General features: G+C 42.9%; 1 protein-coding gene across 5 annotated transcripts in view; it reads left to right on the forward strand.

Moving 5' to 3' along the window:
• Positions 1-19559, forward strand: part of RIPK1 (receptor interacting serine/threonine kinase 1) — a 50849-nt gene that overhangs the window by 28071 nt on the left and 3219 nt on the right. For all 5 annotated transcript variants that reach the window (XM_016954825.4, XM_016954826.4, XM_054685574.2 and 2 more), the window contains 3 exons: positions 11813-11903; positions 13072-13641; positions 18384-18536. In XM_016954825.4, coding sequence (XP_016810314.1) covers positions 11813-11903; positions 13072-13641; positions 18384-18536 — 814 coding nt within the window. The remainder of the gene's footprint in view (positions 1-11812; positions 11904-13071; positions 13642-18383; positions 18537-19559) is intronic.

A 19559-nucleotide genomic window follows, 5' to 3' on the forward strand; every position in this document is an offset into this window, starting at 1 on the left:
CCTGCCGCACCTAGTAACCGCAGCGCACCTACCTGCCGCACCTAGTAACCGCAGCGCACCTACCTCCCGCACCTAGTAACCGCAGCGCACCTACCTGCCGCACCTAGTAACCGCAGCGCACCTACCTGCCGCACCTAGTAACCGCAGCGCACCTACCTGCCGCACCTAGTAACCGCAGCGCACCTACCTGCCGCACCTAGTAACCGCAGCGCACCTACCTGCCGCACCTAGTAACCGCAGCGCACCTACCTGCCGCACCTAGTAACCGCAGCGCACCTACCTGCCGCACCTAGTAACCGCAGCGCACCTACCTGCCGCACCTAGTAACCGCAGCGCACCTACCTGCCGCACCTAGTAACCGCAGCGCACCTACCTGCCGCACCTAGTAACCGCAGCGCACCTACCTGCCGCACCTAGTAACCGCAGCGCACCTACCTGCCGCACCTAGTAACCGCAGCGCACCTACCTGCCGCACCTAGTAACCGCAGCGCACCTACCTGCCGCACCTAGTAACTGCAGCGCACCTACCTGCCGCACCTAGTAACTGCAGCGCACCTACCTGCCGCACCTAGTAACTGCAGCGCACCTACCTGCCGCACCTAGTAACTGCAGAGTACCTACCTGCCGCAACTAGTAACTGCAGAGTACCTACCTGCCGCAACTAGTAACTGCAGAGTACCTACCTGCCGCAACTAGTAACTGCAGAGTACCTACCTCCTGCAACTAGTAACTGCAGCGCACCTACCTGCCGCACCTAGTAACTGCAGCGCACCTACCTGCCGCACCTAGTAACTGCAGAGTACCTACCTGCCGCAACTAGTAACTGCAGAGTACCTACCTGCCGCAACTAGTAACTGCAGCGCACCTACCTGCCGCAACTAGTAACTGCAGAGTACCTACCTGCCGCAACTAGTAACTGCAGAGTACCTACCTGCCGCAACTAGTAACTGCAGCGCACCTACCTGCCGCAACTAGTAACTGCAGCGCACCTACCTGCCGCAACTAGTAACTGCAGCGCACCTACCTGCCGCAACTAGTAACTGCAGCGCACCTACCTGCCGCACCTAGTAACTGCAGAGTACCTACCTGCCGCACCTAGTAACTGCAGAGTACCTACCTGCCGCACCTAGTAACTGCAGAGTACCTACCTGCCGCACCTAGTAACTGCAGCGCACCTACCTGCCGCACCTAGTAACTGCAGAGTACCTACCTGCCGCACCTAGTAACTGCAGAGTACCTACCTCCTGCACCTAGTAACTGCAGAGTACCTACCTCCTGCACCTAGTAACTGCAGAGTACCTACCTGCCGCACCTAGTAACTGCAGCGCACCTACCTGCCGCACCTAGTAACTGCAGCGCACCTACCTGCCGCACCTAGTAACTGCAGCGCACCTACCTGCCGCACCTAGTAACTGCAGAGTACCTACCTGCCGCACCTAGTAACTGCAGAGTACCTACCTCCTGCACCTAGTAACTGCAGAGTACCTACCTCCTGCACCTAGTAACTGCAGAGTACCTACCTGCCGCACCTAGTAACTGCAGCGCACCTACCTGCCGCACCTAGTAACTGCAGCGCACCTACCTGCCGCACCTAGTAACTGCAGCGCACCTACCTGCCGCACCTAGTAACTGCAGCGCACCTACGTGCCGCACCTAGTAACTGCAGCGCACCTACCTGCCGCACCTAGTAACTGCAGCGTACCTACCTGCCGCACCTAGTAACTGCAGCGTACCTACCTGCTGCACCTAGTAACTGCAGAGTACCTACCTGCTGCACCTAGTAACTGCAGCGCACCTACCTTTAAAGGCTTTTCAAGAACATACAGAGCATTTTCAAAAACTGACCATGTGCTGGGAAATCAAATAAGTCTCAATTTAAAAGGATTGTAATCATAAAAATGTCCTCTGACTATATTTCAGTTATGTTCAAAATTAATTTTAAAAAGGTAATTGGAAAATCTTATGTGGTTAGAAGTAACGAAATATACTTTTAAATATCCCTTGGATCAAAAAAAATAAATCACAATGGTATTTAGAAAATATTTTTCACTGAAGGCTAACAAAACACTACATATTAAAATTATAAAATGCACTTTGCAAAGGAGTACTTAATATAACCTTAAATAAATAAATATTTCATATATATATATATATATGAAGAAAGGCTGAAAATTAATTAGCCAAACATTATCTGAAGAAGATAGCAAATAAACCTAGAGAAAAAAGAAGTAAATAATAAGGAAAAGAGCATAAATTAATGCCGCAGAAAGTAACTAACAGCGGATCAAAAAATCCAAATATTGGTTATTCGAAAGGCTAATACAATAGACTAATCACACCTGATAGAGCCAGGTGTGAGGTAATCCCAGTTACTTGGGTGGCTGGGGTGAGAGGATCGTTTGAGGCCAGGAGTTTGAGACCAGCCTAGGCCACACAGTGAGACCCCATCTCTAAAAAAATAAAATAAAAAATTAATGAGACATGGTGGCATGTGCCAGTAGTCCCATGAAGGCTGAGATGGGAGGACTGCTTGAGCCCAGGAGTTTGAGGCTGGAGTAAGCTGTGATCATGCTGCTGCACTCCAACCTGGGCAACAGAGTGAGACCCTACTTCTGAGAAAAAAAAAGAAAAAAAAGACTGACAAAAAAGGAGACAAGATTGAAATCCATGAATAAGGAGGAATCACTATAGGTCCTGCAGACATCAAATGGTATTAAGAGAATATTATGAACAACTTTTTGTTAATTATTTTAAAATTTAGATAAAATGGACCAATGTCTTAAAAAAGTTCAATTTAGCAAAGCTAACTCAAATAGAGATAGAAACTTAGAATATTCCTGTAACTATTAAAAGAAGCAGTGATAAAAAAAAAAAAAACTTCCTATAGAGAAAACCCCACAGAGAGCTTCATCAATGATTTCTGCCAAATATTCAATGAAGAAATTATGTCAATCTTATACAGTTTTCTCTAGATAATAGAGAAGAGAGAACTCTTCCAGATTCACTTTGTGTAAGCATAACCTTGATTCCCAAAACTGGAAAATAAGGTACAAGAAAGGAAAATTACAGACCAATCTTGTTTAACAGTATAGATGCAAAAGTTCTAAATAAAATACTATAAACAAACTCAATTCATCAAAGAACAAATGCAAAATTCGGTTTCTGCCAAGAATGCAAAGTTAGTTTAACTTTATGAAAATCTGTCATTATAATTTATTACATTGTCTTCTTAAATGAGAAAAAGATATATCTTTTCAATAGATGCAGATAAATCTGTTGATAAAATGTAATGTTTATTCATGATTAAAAATGCTAGCAAGTCAGAAAAGAAATTCCTTTTCTGATAATAAGGTATCTTGAAACGAACAGAAGTTTTGTACTTATTTTAACAAAATGTTAACAGCCTTTTTTTTTTTTTTTTTTTTGAGGCAAGGTCTTACTCTGTTGCCTAGGCTGGAGTGCAGTGGCGTGATCACGGCTCACTGTATCCTTGACCTCCCAGGCCGAAGCAATCCTCTCACCTCAGCCCCCTGAGGGACGACAGGCATGCACCACCATGCCTGGCTAATTTGTATTTTTTGTAGAGACAAGATTTTGCCATGTTGCCCAGGCTGGTCTCAAACTCATGAGCTCAAGCCATCTGCCCTCTTCAGCTTCCCAAAGTGCTGGAATTACAAGGCGTGAGCCACTGTGTCCAGCCCACCTTTCTCTGAAATAATATGCAAGACCAAGCTACTTACCACCCCTATTTCTGGTCAGCCTGGTACTGGAGGCCCTAGCTATTTTAGTAGAGCAAGAAAAAGCAAGAAGAGATACAGGATTGGAAAAGAAGAAACAAAACTGTTCATAGGTTATAGGATGTGTACATAGAAAAACTCAAAAGTATCTTTTAAATTAATAATAGTTTAGTTATAAAAATCAATATATAAAAATAAATCTTACAAAACGTATGTAGTAACTCTAAAAGTATAACCTTAATTGAGAGACATAAGACCAAAGTAAGTGAAGAAATATACCATTTACTTTGTGATTCGGAAGTCACCATAGTACGAAGATGTCAGCTCTTCCCAAATTGATCTATAGAATCAATGCAATCTCAACCAATATCTCAAGTTTTTTTTTTTTTTTTTTTTTTTTTTTTTTTTTTTTTTTTGAGACAGAGTCTCGCTGTGTCTCCCAGGCTGGAGTGCAGTGGCATGATCTCAGCTCACTGCAAGCTCTGCCTCCTGGGTTCATACAATTCTCCTGCCTCAGTCTCCTGAGTAGCTGGGACTACAGGCGCCCACCACCACACCCAGCGAATTTTTTTTTTTTTTTTTAATAGAGACGGTGTTTCACCGTGTCAGCTAAGATGGTCTCGATCTCCCGACCTCGTGATCTGCCCGCCTGAGCCTCCCAGAGTGCTGGGATTACAGGTGTGAGGCACCGTGCCCAGCCAAGTATTTTGTTTTGTTTTGTTTTGTTTTTGAGACAGAGTCTTGCTCTGTTGCCCACGCTGGAGTTGAGAGGCGCAATCTCGGCTCACTGAAACCTCTGCCTCCCGCGTTCAAGCAATTCTCCTACCTCAGCCTCCCGAGTAGCTGGATTAAAAGCGTGCGCCACCATGCCCGGCTAATTTTTGTATTTTTAGTAGACATGGGGTTTCACTATGTTGGCCAGGCTGGTCTCAAACTCCTGACCTCAAATGGTCCGCCTGCCTTGGCCTCCCAAAGGGCTGGGATTACAGGTGTGAGCCACCACGCCCGGCCTATATCTCAACCTTTTAGTTTTGTGTGTGTGTGGCAAGTGGGTGTGAGGAGTGGAACTTGACAAACCTACTCTGAAATCCATATGAAAAGGTAAAGAAGAGAATAAGAACAGCCAGGATGCCCTTGAAGAAGGACAAGACTAGTAGTGCAGGGTTTGCCTTATCAGATTCTTGTCAAGAATTATTATAAAGCTATATTAAAAAGACAGTGGTATTGGTGTAGGTTGGACAGATACTGTTGGAATGGAGTTGAAAACCCATAGATCTACACATACCTAGAAACTTGATTTTCACAGAGATGGCACTGTAGAGCAGTGGGAAAGTGACAGTCTTTTCAGTAAATGGTGCTGAGACAACTGGGTATCCACATGGTACAGAAATGAAATTGGGCTTCTACCTTACACCATACCAAAAAATCAGCTCCAGGTTGATTACTGACAGAAATGTGAAAGATAAAATTATAAAGCTATTGGAAAATATAGGAGAATTTGTCCATATCCTCAGGGTAGGGGATCCTCAACAGTATACAAAAGCATTAGCTGTAGTGGTAAGAATTGATAAATTTTAAAATTTATAAAATTTTAAATGAATGTTTAAAACGAATTTATAAACGAATTCATTGTAAAATTCTATAAATTATTTATAAATAAATTTATACATTTATAAATTTAGAAGATTTTTAAATGAATGTATACATTCATTTTAAAACTTTTATTCATCAAAATAAACCATTAAGAGAATGGAGGCAGGGCATGGTGGCTCATGCCTGTAATCCCAGCACTTTGGGAGGCTGAGGTGGGAGGATTGCTTGAGGCCAGGAGTTTGAGACTAGCCTGGGCAACATAGTGAGACCTCCTCTTTACAAATAATAATTAAGAAATTAGCTGGGCGTGGTGGTGCCCACTTGCGGTCCCAGCTACTCAGGAGGCTGAGATGAGATGACTGCTTGGGCCCGGGAGGCTGCGCCATTACGCTCCAGCCTGGGTTACTGAATGAGACCCCATCTCCAATAAATAAATAAATAAATAAATAAACCAGTCACAGAATGGGAGAAGTGCAACACACACGTAACTGACAAAGGACTTGAATACATAAAATCTAGAGAAATTGTATAAATCGGAAAGGAAAAGATATGCAACCCAGTTAAAACAGGGATGAAATAGCTGAATGGGCACTTCACCAAAGAGAATAAATACACCAAAAAAGTGCACAACTTTACTGGTAATTAGAGAAATGCAAATTAAAACCACAATAAGATAATATTATGTGTCTAAACATTGGCAAATATGGCAAGGCTTTTCTAAACAACATGAAATAAATCCAAATAAACAGTGAAATGTGTTTATGGATGGAAAGACTTGACATACTAAAGCTGTTTATTCTCCCCAACATCATTTATAAAAGGAGTGCAATCCTAATTAAAAGCACAACCAAATTCTTTATGGAATTCAACAAGCTGACTCTTAAGTTACACAAAATGTACAAAGATAGCTAAGAAAATTCTGAAGGAGGAGATCAGAACAGTGTAGACTACAGCAAGGATAATCAAATAGATTAATAGAAAAGGTGAGTCTTTGCAGGTTGGGTTTTCCAGAAGCAGCCACTGAGTTGGAGATTGGGGTGCAAGGAAGGAGTGGGAAGCAGGAATGAGCAGAGGAAGAAGTCAGAAGGCAACGAAGCCTGACAGAGAGCTCTGGCAGTGGGGAGCACTGAGCAAATGCCCCTCAGGCTTGTCCCACGTCAGACTGAAATGGCCAAGGCTTTATCCCCTCGCCTTTCTCAGTCACTGGCTCAGAAGGGGAGTACCTGGGGCAAAGGAGTTCACAGCTGCAGGCTGTTTGTTCACTCAGCTCCTTGCAACAGGGCAGCAAATCCCTCCTTGAGGGGGAATCTGAGAGGCCCATCACTGTGTCTACCATAAAGTCCAAAATCAATCCATGTATGTTTCTTAAGCCACACACAAAATTCGCAAGGTATAAAGAAAAAGATTATTGTATATGACTTCATGAAAATGGAAAGGTAGTCGAAAAGGAGAAATTGTGTTTAGCAAAGGATTAATATCCAGGATATTTAACAGAGTGCCTACAAATAAAAAACAAAAATAGGCCGGGTGTGGTGGCTCACGCCTGTAATCCCAGCACTTTGGGAGGCCGAGGCTGGTGGATCACGAGGTCAGGAGATCGAGACCATCCTGGCTAACATGGTGAAACCCCATGTCTACTAAAAATACAAAAAATTAGCCGGGTGTGGTGGCAGGCACCTGCAGTCCCAGCTACTTGGGAGGCTGAGGCAGGAGAATGGTGTGAACCCAGGAGGCGGAGCTTGCAGTGAGCCGAGATGGAGCCACTGCACTCCAGCCTGGGTGACAAAGCGAGACTCCGTCTCAAAAAAACAAACAAAACAACCAAAATAAAAGAAAAATAATAGACAAAGAACATAGACAATTCAAAAAAGAAACTGAACAACATACTTCACAAAAGATATTTGGCCTTGCCAACAGAGAAAGGCAAAATGAACCCGTTACAATTTTTCATCCATTAGATTGAAATTTTTGAAAGATTAGTGATACAGTGTGTTGGTGAAAATGCAGAATAACAAGCAGTCTTCTGCAGTGTTGGTAAGAGTGGCGAAGTTTATTAGAAGGTGAGGCACCCAACAAACTCCACAAGCCCATAAGTTTGGCTGCAGTTCTACTCTCAGTAATCTATACCGCTCACGTGCACTCAAAGATGTAGTTTCCATTCTTTGCACCTTAGTTTATAAGAGTGAAAAATTAGAAACAACTCAAATGTCCATAAGTAACTGCCCTAAATTATGATTCATCTAAACTACAGAATACTAATAGCCATTTAAAAGAAAGAGGTGGAAACTAACATGTAATGATATAGAAAGATCTTCAAGATTAGCTGTTAGTGAAAAAAATAAGTCACAAAACAATACTTACAGTGTGGTCCTTTTAATGTTAAAGATACATATATTTTGGCCGGGTGCAGTGGCTCATGCCTGTAATTCCAGCACTATGGGAGGCGGAGGTGTACAGATCACTTGAGGTGAGGAGTTGGAGACCAGCTGGCCAACATGGTAAAACCCCGTCTCTACTAATAATACAAAAAAAACTGGCCAGGTATGGTGGTGCATGTCCATAATCCCAGCTACTCAGGAGGCTGAGGCATGAGAATTGCTTGAACCCGGGAGGTGGAGGTTGCAGTGAGCCAAGATTGTGCCACTACACTCCATCCTGGGCAACAGAGTGAAACTGTGTCTCAAATATATATATATTTCTGGAATGTGTGTGCAAATTCCTAGAGAGAGAATAAGAGTGATATGCATCACACTCTGGATAAGGCTTACCTCTAGGGAATGGAAGAGTAGGTGCTGAAGGAATGTTTGGATGTTATTCTATGTGATTCTGCATTGTTTGAATCTTTGGGGGTTTTTTTGGTTTTCTTTTTGAGATGGTCTTACTCTGTCACCCAGGCTGGAGTGCAGTGACACAATCTGGGCTCACTACAACCTCCACCTCCCGGGTTCAAGTGATTCTCGTGCCTCAGCCTCCCGAGTAGCTGGGATTACAGGCGTGTACCACCACACCCAGCTAATTTTTTTGTACTTTTAGTAGAGATGGGGTTTCACCATGTTGGCCAGGCTGGTCTTGAACTCCTGACCTCAAGCGATCTGCTCGCCTTGGCCTCCTAGAGTGCTGGGATTACAGGCGTGAGCCACCATGCCTGGCCTGTTTGAATCTTTCAAAAGGACTTTGTACTTAACATATTTGTGTAATAAAAATAACTATAAAAAGAAAATCAATTTGATAAAATTAAAATAACAAAAATACTTTTCATATTAGGCTAAGCAGGGTGGCTCGTGCCTGTAATCTCAGCACTTTGGGAGGCTGAGGTGGGTGGATTTCTTGAGGCCAGTTCAAAACCAGCAACATGGCAAAAACCGATCTCTACAAAAAATACAAAAATTAGCCAAGCGTGGTGGCGCATGCCTGTTGTCCCAGCTACACAGGAGGCTGAGGTGGCAGGCTCTCTTGAGCCTGGAGGTTGAGCCTGCACTCTAGCCTGGAGGACACAGTGAGACTCTGTCTCAAGAAAAAAAACAACAAAAAACCCTTTTCATGTTAATTAAAAACAATAAACATACAGGTGGGTGAGGTGGCTCATGCCTGTAATCCCAGCTCTTTGGGAGGACAAGCTGGGAGGATTGCTTGAGCCCAGGAGTTGGAGGTTTCAGTGAGCTATGACCATGCCACTGCACTCCTGCCTGGGCGACAGAGGGAGATTCGATCTCTAAAAATAAACATACAAAGAGACAAAAACAATATATAGAATGCTACAAAGTGTGAACATAATTAATACCCTCTGTCATTCTCCCCTAGATCATGCATGTATTCATTTAGCTAGTATTTTTGACCACTTATTTATATAGCAGACAATCTGTTAACAGCAAAATACAAATAAAACTAGGAAAAAAAAAACTTGAAGGAAAAATACCAAAGTGTTAACATTTTATCTTTGGGTGTAGGGCAAAACTATGGATAGGTTTTAAGAATATATAATTTTCTATGTTTTCTATAATGAGGATTATTGCTCCTATAAGGAAAAAGTTTTTTACTGTGGCAAAATATACTTAACATAAAATTCTCTATTTTAACCATTTTTAAGTGAACAATCCAGTGGCATTAAGTACATTCATAATGTTGTACGGCCATTACCACTATCTATATCTAGAACTTTTTTATCATCCCAAACTGAAACTCTGTACCTGCTAAACGATAACTCCCCATTCCTCCCTCTCCCAGCCCCTGGTAGCTTCTATTCTGTTTTCTGTCTCTGAATTCTAGGTAGCTCCTAGCAAAAGGATCACACAATGTATTTCCTTTGGAGTCTGGCATATTTCACTTAGCATAATGTTTTCAAGGTTCATCTGTTTCATAGCATGTATCAGAATTTCATTCCTTTTATGGCTGAATAACATTCCATCATATGGATATACAGGTTGAACATCCCTAAACCCAAAATCCAAAATTCAAAATCCTCCAAAATCTGAAACGTTTTGAGTGCCAGCATGATGCCACAAGTGGAAAATACCACACCTGACACCTCTGCTTTCTGATAGTTCAGTATCCTCAAACTTTGTTTCATGCACAAAATTATTAAAATATGGTATAAAGTGACCTTCAGGCTATGTGTATAAGGTGCATATGAAACACAAATAAACTTCATGTTTAGACTTAGGTCCTCTCCCCACGATCTGTCATTCTGTACATGCAAATATTCCCAAATTGGAAACAATCCAAAATCCAAAACACTTCTAATCCCAAGCATTTTGGATAAGGGATACTACACCTGCACCATATTTTGAGTTCCTGCCTTCAGTTCTTTGGGGTATATATATCCGGGTGTGGAATTGCTAGATCATATGGTAATTCTATGTATAACTTTTTTTTTTTTTCTGAGACAGAGTCTCCCTCTGTCGCCCAGGCTGGAATGCAGTGGCACCATCTCGGCTCACTGCAACCTCCACCTCCCGGGTTCAAGCGATTCTCCTGCCTCACCTTCCCGAGTAGCTGGGATTACAGGCATACACCACCACGCCCGGCTAGTTTTTTGTATTTTTAGTAGAGATGGGGTGGTTTCACCATGTTGTCCAGGCTGGTCTCAAACTCCTAACCTCAGGTGATCTGAGGTTCCAAAGTGCTGGGATTACAGGCGTGAGCTCCCATGCCCGGCCATGTTTAACTTTTAAGTACTGTTAAAATTGTTTTACACGGTAGCTACACCATTTTATATTCCCCACCAGCAATGCACAAGGATTCTAATTTCTCCACCATCTTACCAACACTTTTTATTTATCATTTTTATATTATAGTCACTCTAAGGAGTGTGAAAGTGTACCTCATGGTGGTTTTGACTTGCATTTCCCTATGACTCATGATGTTGAGCATCTTCATGGCTTATTGGCCATTTGTATATCTTCTATGGAGAAAGTGCTATTCAAGTTCTTTGCCCATTTTTGAATTGGGTTGTTTGTTTTTTGTTGTTGAGTTGTAGGATTTTTTTTTTTTATGTTCTGGATTTCATCCGTTTTCAGATATATATTGTTTGCAACTTTTTCCCCATTTTATTTTATTTATTTTTTTATTTTTGGAGACAGAATCTTGCTCTGTCGCCACCCAGACTGGAGTGCAGTGGCAGAATGTTGGTTCACTGCAACCTCTGCCTCCCAGGTTCAAGAGATAACTCCTGCCTCAGCCTCCCGAGTAGCTGGGACTACAGGCACACACCACCATGCCTGGTTAGTTTTTGTATTTTTAGTAGAGACAAGGTTTCACCATGTTGGCCTGGCTGGTCTCGAACTCCTGACCTCATGGGATCCACCTGCCTTGGCCTCCCAAAGTATTTTTTCCTTATTCTGTAGGTTATCTTTTTACTCTTTTCATAGTATCCTTTGATGCACAGAAGCTTTTAATTCTGATGTATTATTTTTACTCTTTACTTTTGTTTGTGCTTTTGTGTCATAACCAAGAAATCGCTGCCAAGTCCAATGTCATGAAGCTTTTTCCCTGTGTTTTCTTCTAAGAATTTTTGTGGCACTAGCCCTTAAATTAAAGTCTTTGATCCATTGTGAGTTAATTTTTATATGGTATGAAATAAGGGTCCAACTTCATTATTTCATATGTGTATATTCAGTTTTCCCCCATCGAATGCTCTTGGCAACCTTGTCAAAAATCAACTGGCCATTTATAGGAGGGTTTATTCCTAGGCTTTCCATTCTGCCCCACTGGCATATGTGCCTGTCTTTATGCCAGTACTACACTGTTTTGAATACTGTAGCTTTGTAGTAAGTTTTGAAATCAGGAAGTGTGAGTCCTACAACCTTGTTCTTTTTAAAGATCATTTTGGCTATTTGGGAAAAACATTAATTTTAAAAAATTACTACTTTTAAGATCTGTGTGAAATTTCTACCTTCTGAAAATATGAATTCTTCTTGTTAAAATTTTCTGGGACTCTATTTCCTGCTGTTCACTAAAGTGCGTATTTATGCTCTTAATTATAGAAAGAGTATTCAAACGAAAATGCAGTTGTGAAGAGAATGCAGTCTCTTCAACTTGATTGTGTGGCAGTACCTTCAAGCCGGTCAAATTCAGGTAAATGACACTATGGTCAAAACCTATTCATTTATTTGTTTGGTTACTCATTCACTCCACTCTCTAAAAGACTATTCAGGACCATATGGGAAACAGAAGAAACTGTAAAAGTGAACACCTGCCTTACAGGAATTTATAATAATATTCCAGAGTCAAGTTACATGTATTTGAAATATGAAGTAACAGTGTGCTCACCAGTCATAGAGTGTTCTGAACAAAAGGCCTAATATATCTGATGGGGAGAAGTGACGGCTCAGAAGAAGGAAGGGGACGTATGTGAGAGCAAAGTCCCTGAGGAGCTCGGAGTGACTTACAGCCAGGATACAAGCAGAGAGGCTGGTCTCAGGTCAAGTAGGGATACTTTTTTCACTGTAACAAAAGGGATGGCAGAGTATAGGATACTGAAGCCCCTTAGCTACCTGATCTGTGGCTAATTACTTAACCTCCTCTAAACTTCACCCATCAAATCATAATTGCTCCTCCTCTCATAGGGCTCTTCAAGAATGAAAGAATTCATGGGACATGCTTAGGACAGAGCTGCTGCAGATCTTTTTTTTTTTTGGAGACAGAGTCTGTCACCCTGGCTGGAGTGCAGTAGTGTGATCTTGGCTCACTACAACCTCCGCCTTTCAGGTTCAAGCGATTCTTCTGCCTCAGCCTCCCAAGCAGCAGGGATTACAGGCATGCACCACCATGCCTGGCTAATTTTTGTATTTTCAGTAGAGATGGGGTTTCGCCATGTTGGCCAGGCTGGTCTCGAACTCCCGACCTCAGGTGATCCGTCCGCCTCAGCCTCCCAACGTGCTAGGATTACAGGCGTGAGCCACCGCACCCAGCCACAGATCTTATTTTCCACCTGAATTGCTCCAAGGAGACAACCACCTTCTCTGCTCCAAACCAAGTCCCTTTTTTCCTTGATCATCCCTGCAACAGCCGCTTTTCTCTTGCTTGCTATAATTTTCCTAGTACTCTCTCACTGCCAGCAAGGAGCTCCTATTATTATTTGTAAAGCTTGTGGGAAGAGGACCATCTCCTAAATGCTTTGGACTGGTCTCGTACTTGTTTTCTGTGTGTTACTTTGAGATACAGATTCATGACGGCGCTCAGATTTTATTTTACTTTTTAATGTTTCATGACACCCATTCTAATGTTGATCATTTCTTCTCAGCCACAGAGCAGCCTGGTTCACTGCACAGTTCCCAGGGACTTGGGATGGGTCCTGTGGAGGAGTCCTGGTTTGCCCCCTCCCTGGAGCACCCACAAGAAGAGAATGAGCCCAGCCTGCAGAGTAAACTCCAAGACGAAGCCAACTACCATCTTTATGGCAGCCGCATGGACAGGCAGACGAAACAGCAGCCCAGACAGAATGTGGCTTACAACAGAGAGGAGGAAAGGAGACGCAGGGTCTCCCATGACCCTTTTGCACAGCAAAGACCTTACGAGAATTTTCAGAATATGGAGGGAAAAGGCACTGCTTATTCCAGTGCAGCCAGTCATGGTAATGCAGTGCACCAGCCCTCAGGGCTCACCAGCCAACCTCAAGTACTGTATCAGAACAATGGATTATATAGCTCACATGGCTTTGGAACAAGACCACTGGATCCAGGAACAGCAGGTCCCAGAGTTTGGTACAGGCCAATTCCAAGTCATATGCCTAGTCTGCATAATATCCCAGTGCCTGAGACCAACTATCTAGGAAATACACCCACCATGCCATTCAGCTCCTTGCCACCAACAGGTAAATGGGTCTTCGATAGTCACAATCTTGTCTTTTTTTATTTTTCAGAAAATAAAGCAACCAAGCAGCTCTATTATAGATTGTGGGTTACAGTGGGGACAGAGGGCATCATCAGCTGCCAGATGCAAATTGCCCCTGTGGAGTGGACCCTGCCAGACCACTTGGTCTGGGAGTATTTCATCTGGGGCTAGGATTCATCACAGATGCCCGCAAGCATCGGGTTACAGGTCCTTGTGACTGGCAGGCATCTTTGACTCTAACCTGGAGTGCATAGTAGTCCTATTTCACCCAATCTCTGATAAATGGGAAGTTATCTGCTTATTTGCTTTTACCTTGCTGGCTACTTTTTGAAGGTAAGAAATCAGTCTTGGATATTTTTGTTTCTGACCTTATATAGCTCAAAGACTACCATTAGTGATGAAAAATTTTCTTTTAACTCCCATATCTCTATCAGGTGAAGTAAAAGGTAGGTGATAGTAGTTACTGGCAGTCTAGAATGGAAGTGAGTTAATGTAATATCCAGCATTTTTATCAAATAATACTCACCAACATCACCTTAACTACCTGAACAGCATCTACCAATGATACCCACAGGTGTCCTGGAGATCTTGAAATCATCTCAGGTAGAGGAAGCTTTCAGAACCACAGAGCTTAGTTACATTTTCTTTCAAAAGGCCAAATTCTCCAAAAACGTCCTATGCAAACATCCTCGATTTCTTCCATAGGTTTTATGATAAGATCTGTAGAATGCAAAATATTGGATTAGACATTAAGCAGTATCCAAGTCATGTATAATCCTATGAGCAGAATGTCCTTTTGTTTCCTTCATGTTGGGGATAAAATTTTTTATTAGTATTGCCATATCATTTTATTCATTCATGATCAAGTCAATAAAAATTTCAGCTGGGGCCATGGTTGGCCAGGCGTGGTGGCTTATGCCTGTAATCTCAGCACTTTGGGAGGCTGAGGTGAGTGGATCACTTGAGGCCAGGAGTTCGAGACCAGCCTGGCTAACATGGTGAAACCCTGTCTCTACTAAATAATACAAAAATTAGCCAGGCGTGGTGGCGCATGCCTTTAGCCCCAGCTACTAGGGAGGCTGAGGCAGGAGAATCACTTGAACCCTGGAGACAGACGTTGCAGTGAGCTGAGATCATGCCACTGCACTCCAGCCTGGGCAACAGAGTGAGATTGTGTCTCGAAAAAAAAAAAAAAATTCCACTGGCTGGGCACAGTGGCTCACGCCTGTAATTCCAGCACTTTGGGAGGCCGAGGTGGGAAGATCACGAGGTCAGGAGATTGAGACCATCCTGGCTAACACGGTGAAACCCCGTCTCTACTAAAAATACAAAAAAAAAAAAAAAAATAGCTGGGCATAGTGGCGTGCGCCTGTAATCCCAGCTACTCGGGAGGGTGAGGCAGGAGAATCACTTGAACCCGGGAGGCAGAGGTTGCAGTAAGCCGAGATCGCACCACTGCACTCCAGCCTGGGTGACAGAGCGAGACTCTGTCGCAAAAAAAAAAAAAAAAAAAAATTCCAAAACTCTTCCCACTTTGTGACGTGCAGTTCCCCAGGCACTGGAGCTATAACTGAACAAACAGCCTGAGTCCCTTCCCTCACACAGTTTAAATCCTAGTGGACAGAAGGCAGACCCTAAACCAATATTTAATGTGTCATTTTTTATCTTTTTTCTACATGAGCAACCCAAATACACCCGTTTAGTGCCAGAAATCTCTTTGTGTTTTCACCTCGCTCTGGTTCCTGGTTCTGCCAGTGACAGATGTACAGGGATGCAGCTTCTTCAGGATTCTGAGATGCTTTCAGTGGGGAAGGGGCCCTTGGATCTACAATAAATAATAGAATTTTCTGTGTTTCTGCTCCCAAAGATGATCCTGCCAGGTACTAAGCTAGTAAATGAACACGCTGAGTTTCTCCTTGCAAATTTAAACAAGTCCTCTGCTTGCTTTTATCATCAAAAAGTCCTAACTCTATACCAAAATGTGAGTTTTCTAATTTGCCATACCATAGAAGAAGGGTGTGTATGCAGTAAGTACAAAAGGAAAATAAATGTCTTCCTTTCAGTGAAAGAGCTCTCAGACCCACTGCTTTTTATTCACTGTGCTGCTTGAAGTGAGGTTAGAAAAGGAAAGCTCACTGGGCTAAGAGTCAGGAGACCCAGGTCTAGTCCTGCTTGTGCCGGTCACTATATGGGTGACTTTGGGAAAGTCATTTGCCTCTCCAGAGTTCATTCTCCTCAATTATAAATGAAAATGTTACAACTGAAAATTTATATATTGTAAGCTCTAGTATGTTTCTAATATTGCATTAGTTTCTCCACTTCATAACTTTCATGGTTTTTCCAGTGGCCAGATTTGGGCAGAAAGCACTGATTCAAGAACACAAATTTCCAAGTAGAGAGGTGCAGGGTAAATAAACCTCCATGTAAGCCCGCGTTGAGCGCAGACTGTGAGTGACGAACACGGTGTCAGTGTAAGCTGGAGGTGGTGGGCCAGAAGGATTAAACAGGGTAAGGCAGCTTAGCACTGTGCCTGGCGATGCGCAGAGTAAGTGCTCAGTAAACAGTAGCTGCTATTATTAGCACTGTTATTATCATTGTCAACAAAGAACACCTAGACAGCCTTGAGCACTGGAAGGCACCTCAGAGACTGTCACAGGGGTTCCTTGCTACGATTCCAAGGACCCCAGTTTCAGCAGCTTCACGAACACCCTGAATTGCACACAGATGGCGTGTGTGCGCACATCCTATATTTCTTACACCTTTCAGTAGAGAGGGTCCCTAGTTTCCTTGGCTTCCTCAGAGAAAATGTAACAAATGAGCACGGTGCCTGGTCCAGAGGGCGGCCTACCTTAGGGCCAGGTGTGCTGACGGAGGTACCTTGAGCTGATACTCATTTCCCTCCCTCCTCAGAACTGTCTTCTCAACCACCTTCTCTCTCCTACAAAGATATGCCAAGTGCTCTTTAGGGACAGTACCGACACTTGACAAATTCAGCTCAGCATGAATGTCATTGAGCCCATGCCCCGTACCAAGGCCCAGGCTAGCGAGTGTAAGGAATACAAAAACAAGTGGGTGTGGTCACTGCCCTTGGGACTCACATTCTAGTGGAGAAGTCAAACAGACCCAGCTCGGATACAGAGCTGCGCAGGGCAGAGTGCTGAGTCTAGGATTACAGTGCAGGCTCATGGAAGGAGGTGGAATTTGTGCTGGGCCTATGTCAGAAACTCACAAGCAGGGAGAAGCACGTGGGGAGGTCAGCAGTCCAGGCAGAGGCAGGAGCATCATGTCAGCAGATCAGTGGGAAATCTGGTGGGACTGGAGTCTCTGGAGTGGAGACAGGGAGGAAACAGTGAAAGGAAGATCAGAGACAAGAGGGTAGTGCAGAGCTGTGGCTAGCTTCTGAATACTGAACCTGAGAGGTTTGAGTTTATCAGGTAAAGGAGGAGGACCCTTCACAGATGTTGTTCAGAGTTGTGGGATCCCGCTGGGAAGTGTGGCTGAGCTTTGCTGTGTTGTTCATCCACTTCTGTTTTCTGACTTGGTGTTAGCCACATTTTTTTATGGTAAAATTCAAAAACATAAAATTTACCATTTTAACCATTTTTACAGTGGCATTATCTAACATTCACATTGTTATGCAACCATCACCACCATCTATCTATATAACTGTTTTAATCTTGCAAAACTAAAACTCTGTATCCATTAAACACCAACTCCCCAGCTCCCCTCCCAGCCCCGGACAACCACCATTCTACTCTCTGTTTCTGTGACTCTGACTATTCTAGATACCTCATATGAGTGGAATCGTGCAGTATTTTTCTTTGTGGCTGGCTTCATTCACTTAGGAAATGTCCTCAAGCTTCATGCATGTTGTAGCATGTGATGTGATTCCCTTCCTTTTCAAGGCTGACGATTCCATTGTGTAGCCAGACCACAGTTGGGTTATCCACTCATCTGCTCATGGGTGCTTGGCTTACTTCCACCTTTTGGCTATTGTGAATGATGCTGCAATGAACACGTGGGTAGAAATATTTCTTCAAGACCCTGTTTTAGTTCTTTTGGGTATATACTCAGAAACGGAATTGCTGGATCATATGGTAATTCTATCTTTAATTTTTTTGAAGAATCACAATTTTTTTTTTTTTTTTTTGAGACAGACTCACTCTATCACCAGGCTGGAGTGCAGTGGCACGATCTTGGCTCACTGCAAGCTCCGCCTCCTGGGTTCAAGTGATTCTCCTGCCTCAGCCTCCTGAGTAGCTGGGATTACAGGCGCCCACCACCACGCCTGGCTAATTTTTGTATTTTTAGTAGAGAAGGGGTTTCACCATGTTGGCCAGGCTGGTCTCAAACTCCTGACCTCAGGTGATCACCTGCATCAGCCTCCCAAAGTGCTGGGATCACAGGTGTGAGCCACCACGCCTGGCCCACTATACTCTTTACAGCAGCGGCTGCACCATTTCACATTCCCACCAGCAGTGCACAAGGGCTTCATTTTTTCCACATCTTTGTCAATATGCGTTATTTCTGTCTTTTTTTTTTTTTTAATCGTAGGCATCCTAATGGGTATGAGGTGGTTTAGCCAGATTTTAAAGAAGAAAAGTTTAAAGGGTGGCATAGGATAATTAACTTAATGTTTGGCATAAAGCCCTGCTTTTTTGCCATGCTGTATTTTTTTCTCTTGATCTAGAATTACTTACCTGTGTGTTTCTCTCTATTCAGATGAATCTATAAAATATACCATATACAATAGTACTGGCATTCAGATTGGAGCCTACAATTATATGGAGATTGGTGGGACGAGTTCATCACTACTAGACAGCACAAATACGAACTTCAAAGAAGAGCCATCTGCTAAGTACCAAGCTATCTTTGGTAAGATACCCTGGAAGGACTCAACGCCTAGCAACCTTGAACTTTCTTACTTGTGAGAAGGACATAGTGGAATCTTAAAATTTCTTTGATAATTCTTCTTGAAAGTTTTCTCATGTTACTTCTGCAAAATATCTTTGTAATTTCCATATAATTCCTTTGTCATTTATTTATTTTTAATATGGAGATAATCACAGTATTTAATTTATGGATTTGTTGTGAAAATTAAATGAGTTGATATGTATAAAAAGCTTAGAACACTGCCTGGCACATAGTAAGTTCTACAAAAAGTGTTAAACTTTCATCATTATCATCATCAGTATTACTTCTCAGACCCGGAAGAAATAGCTGTGTCAGGCCCTCATCGAAGGAGATCCTGTAAAAGATAGAAGACTGTGCCCTCCACAGCACTTCTGTAATAAAATCAAGAGGGCTATCTCTTATAGGGTTCTATGGTGCAGCCCATAATGCTAATCCCAAAGTACAGTCTGGAAAAAGTCGTGAGGCCAAAACGACTTGATTAAGAACTCAGCTTTCTAATTAACCATGGGATTGGCGCTTTTTTTTTTTTTTCTGTAAAGGAACCAATAGTAAATGTTGGGCCCTGCTGGCTTTGAGGTCTCTTGGAACTACTCACCTCTCTTATTGTAGTGCAAAAGCAACCACAGACAATATGTACATGAATGAGCATGGCTGTGTTCCAATAAAAGTTGATTTACAAATGCTGGCAGGAGTCAGATTTGGCCCACAGGCCATAGTTGGCCAACCCCTGGTCTAACCCATTTGAAGGACAGCTTTTAAAATACCTAGAACAGAACTTGCGAATGGTCAGGGGCACCTGTGAGAATCTAATGAAACCCAGGATCTACCCCCTACAGAAATATTGACAAAATTTGGAAAATATCTTGGGAAGTTCTTGGACTGCTGACAATCTATAAGATACGGATAGAGAGAGAGCCACATCACAGAGAGCTGAGGAAAGAAGAGAGGTGGAAAGGAAGAATGAAATGTTCTCTTCCTTATATT

Source organism: Pan troglodytes, chromosome 5 (genome assembly GCF_028858775.2).
Source record: "Pan troglodytes isolate AG18354 chromosome 5, NHGRI_mPanTro3-v2.0_pri, whole genome shotgun sequence".
Taxonomy (NCBI): Eukaryota; Metazoa; Chordata; class Mammalia; order Primates; family Hominidae; genus Pan; species Pan troglodytes.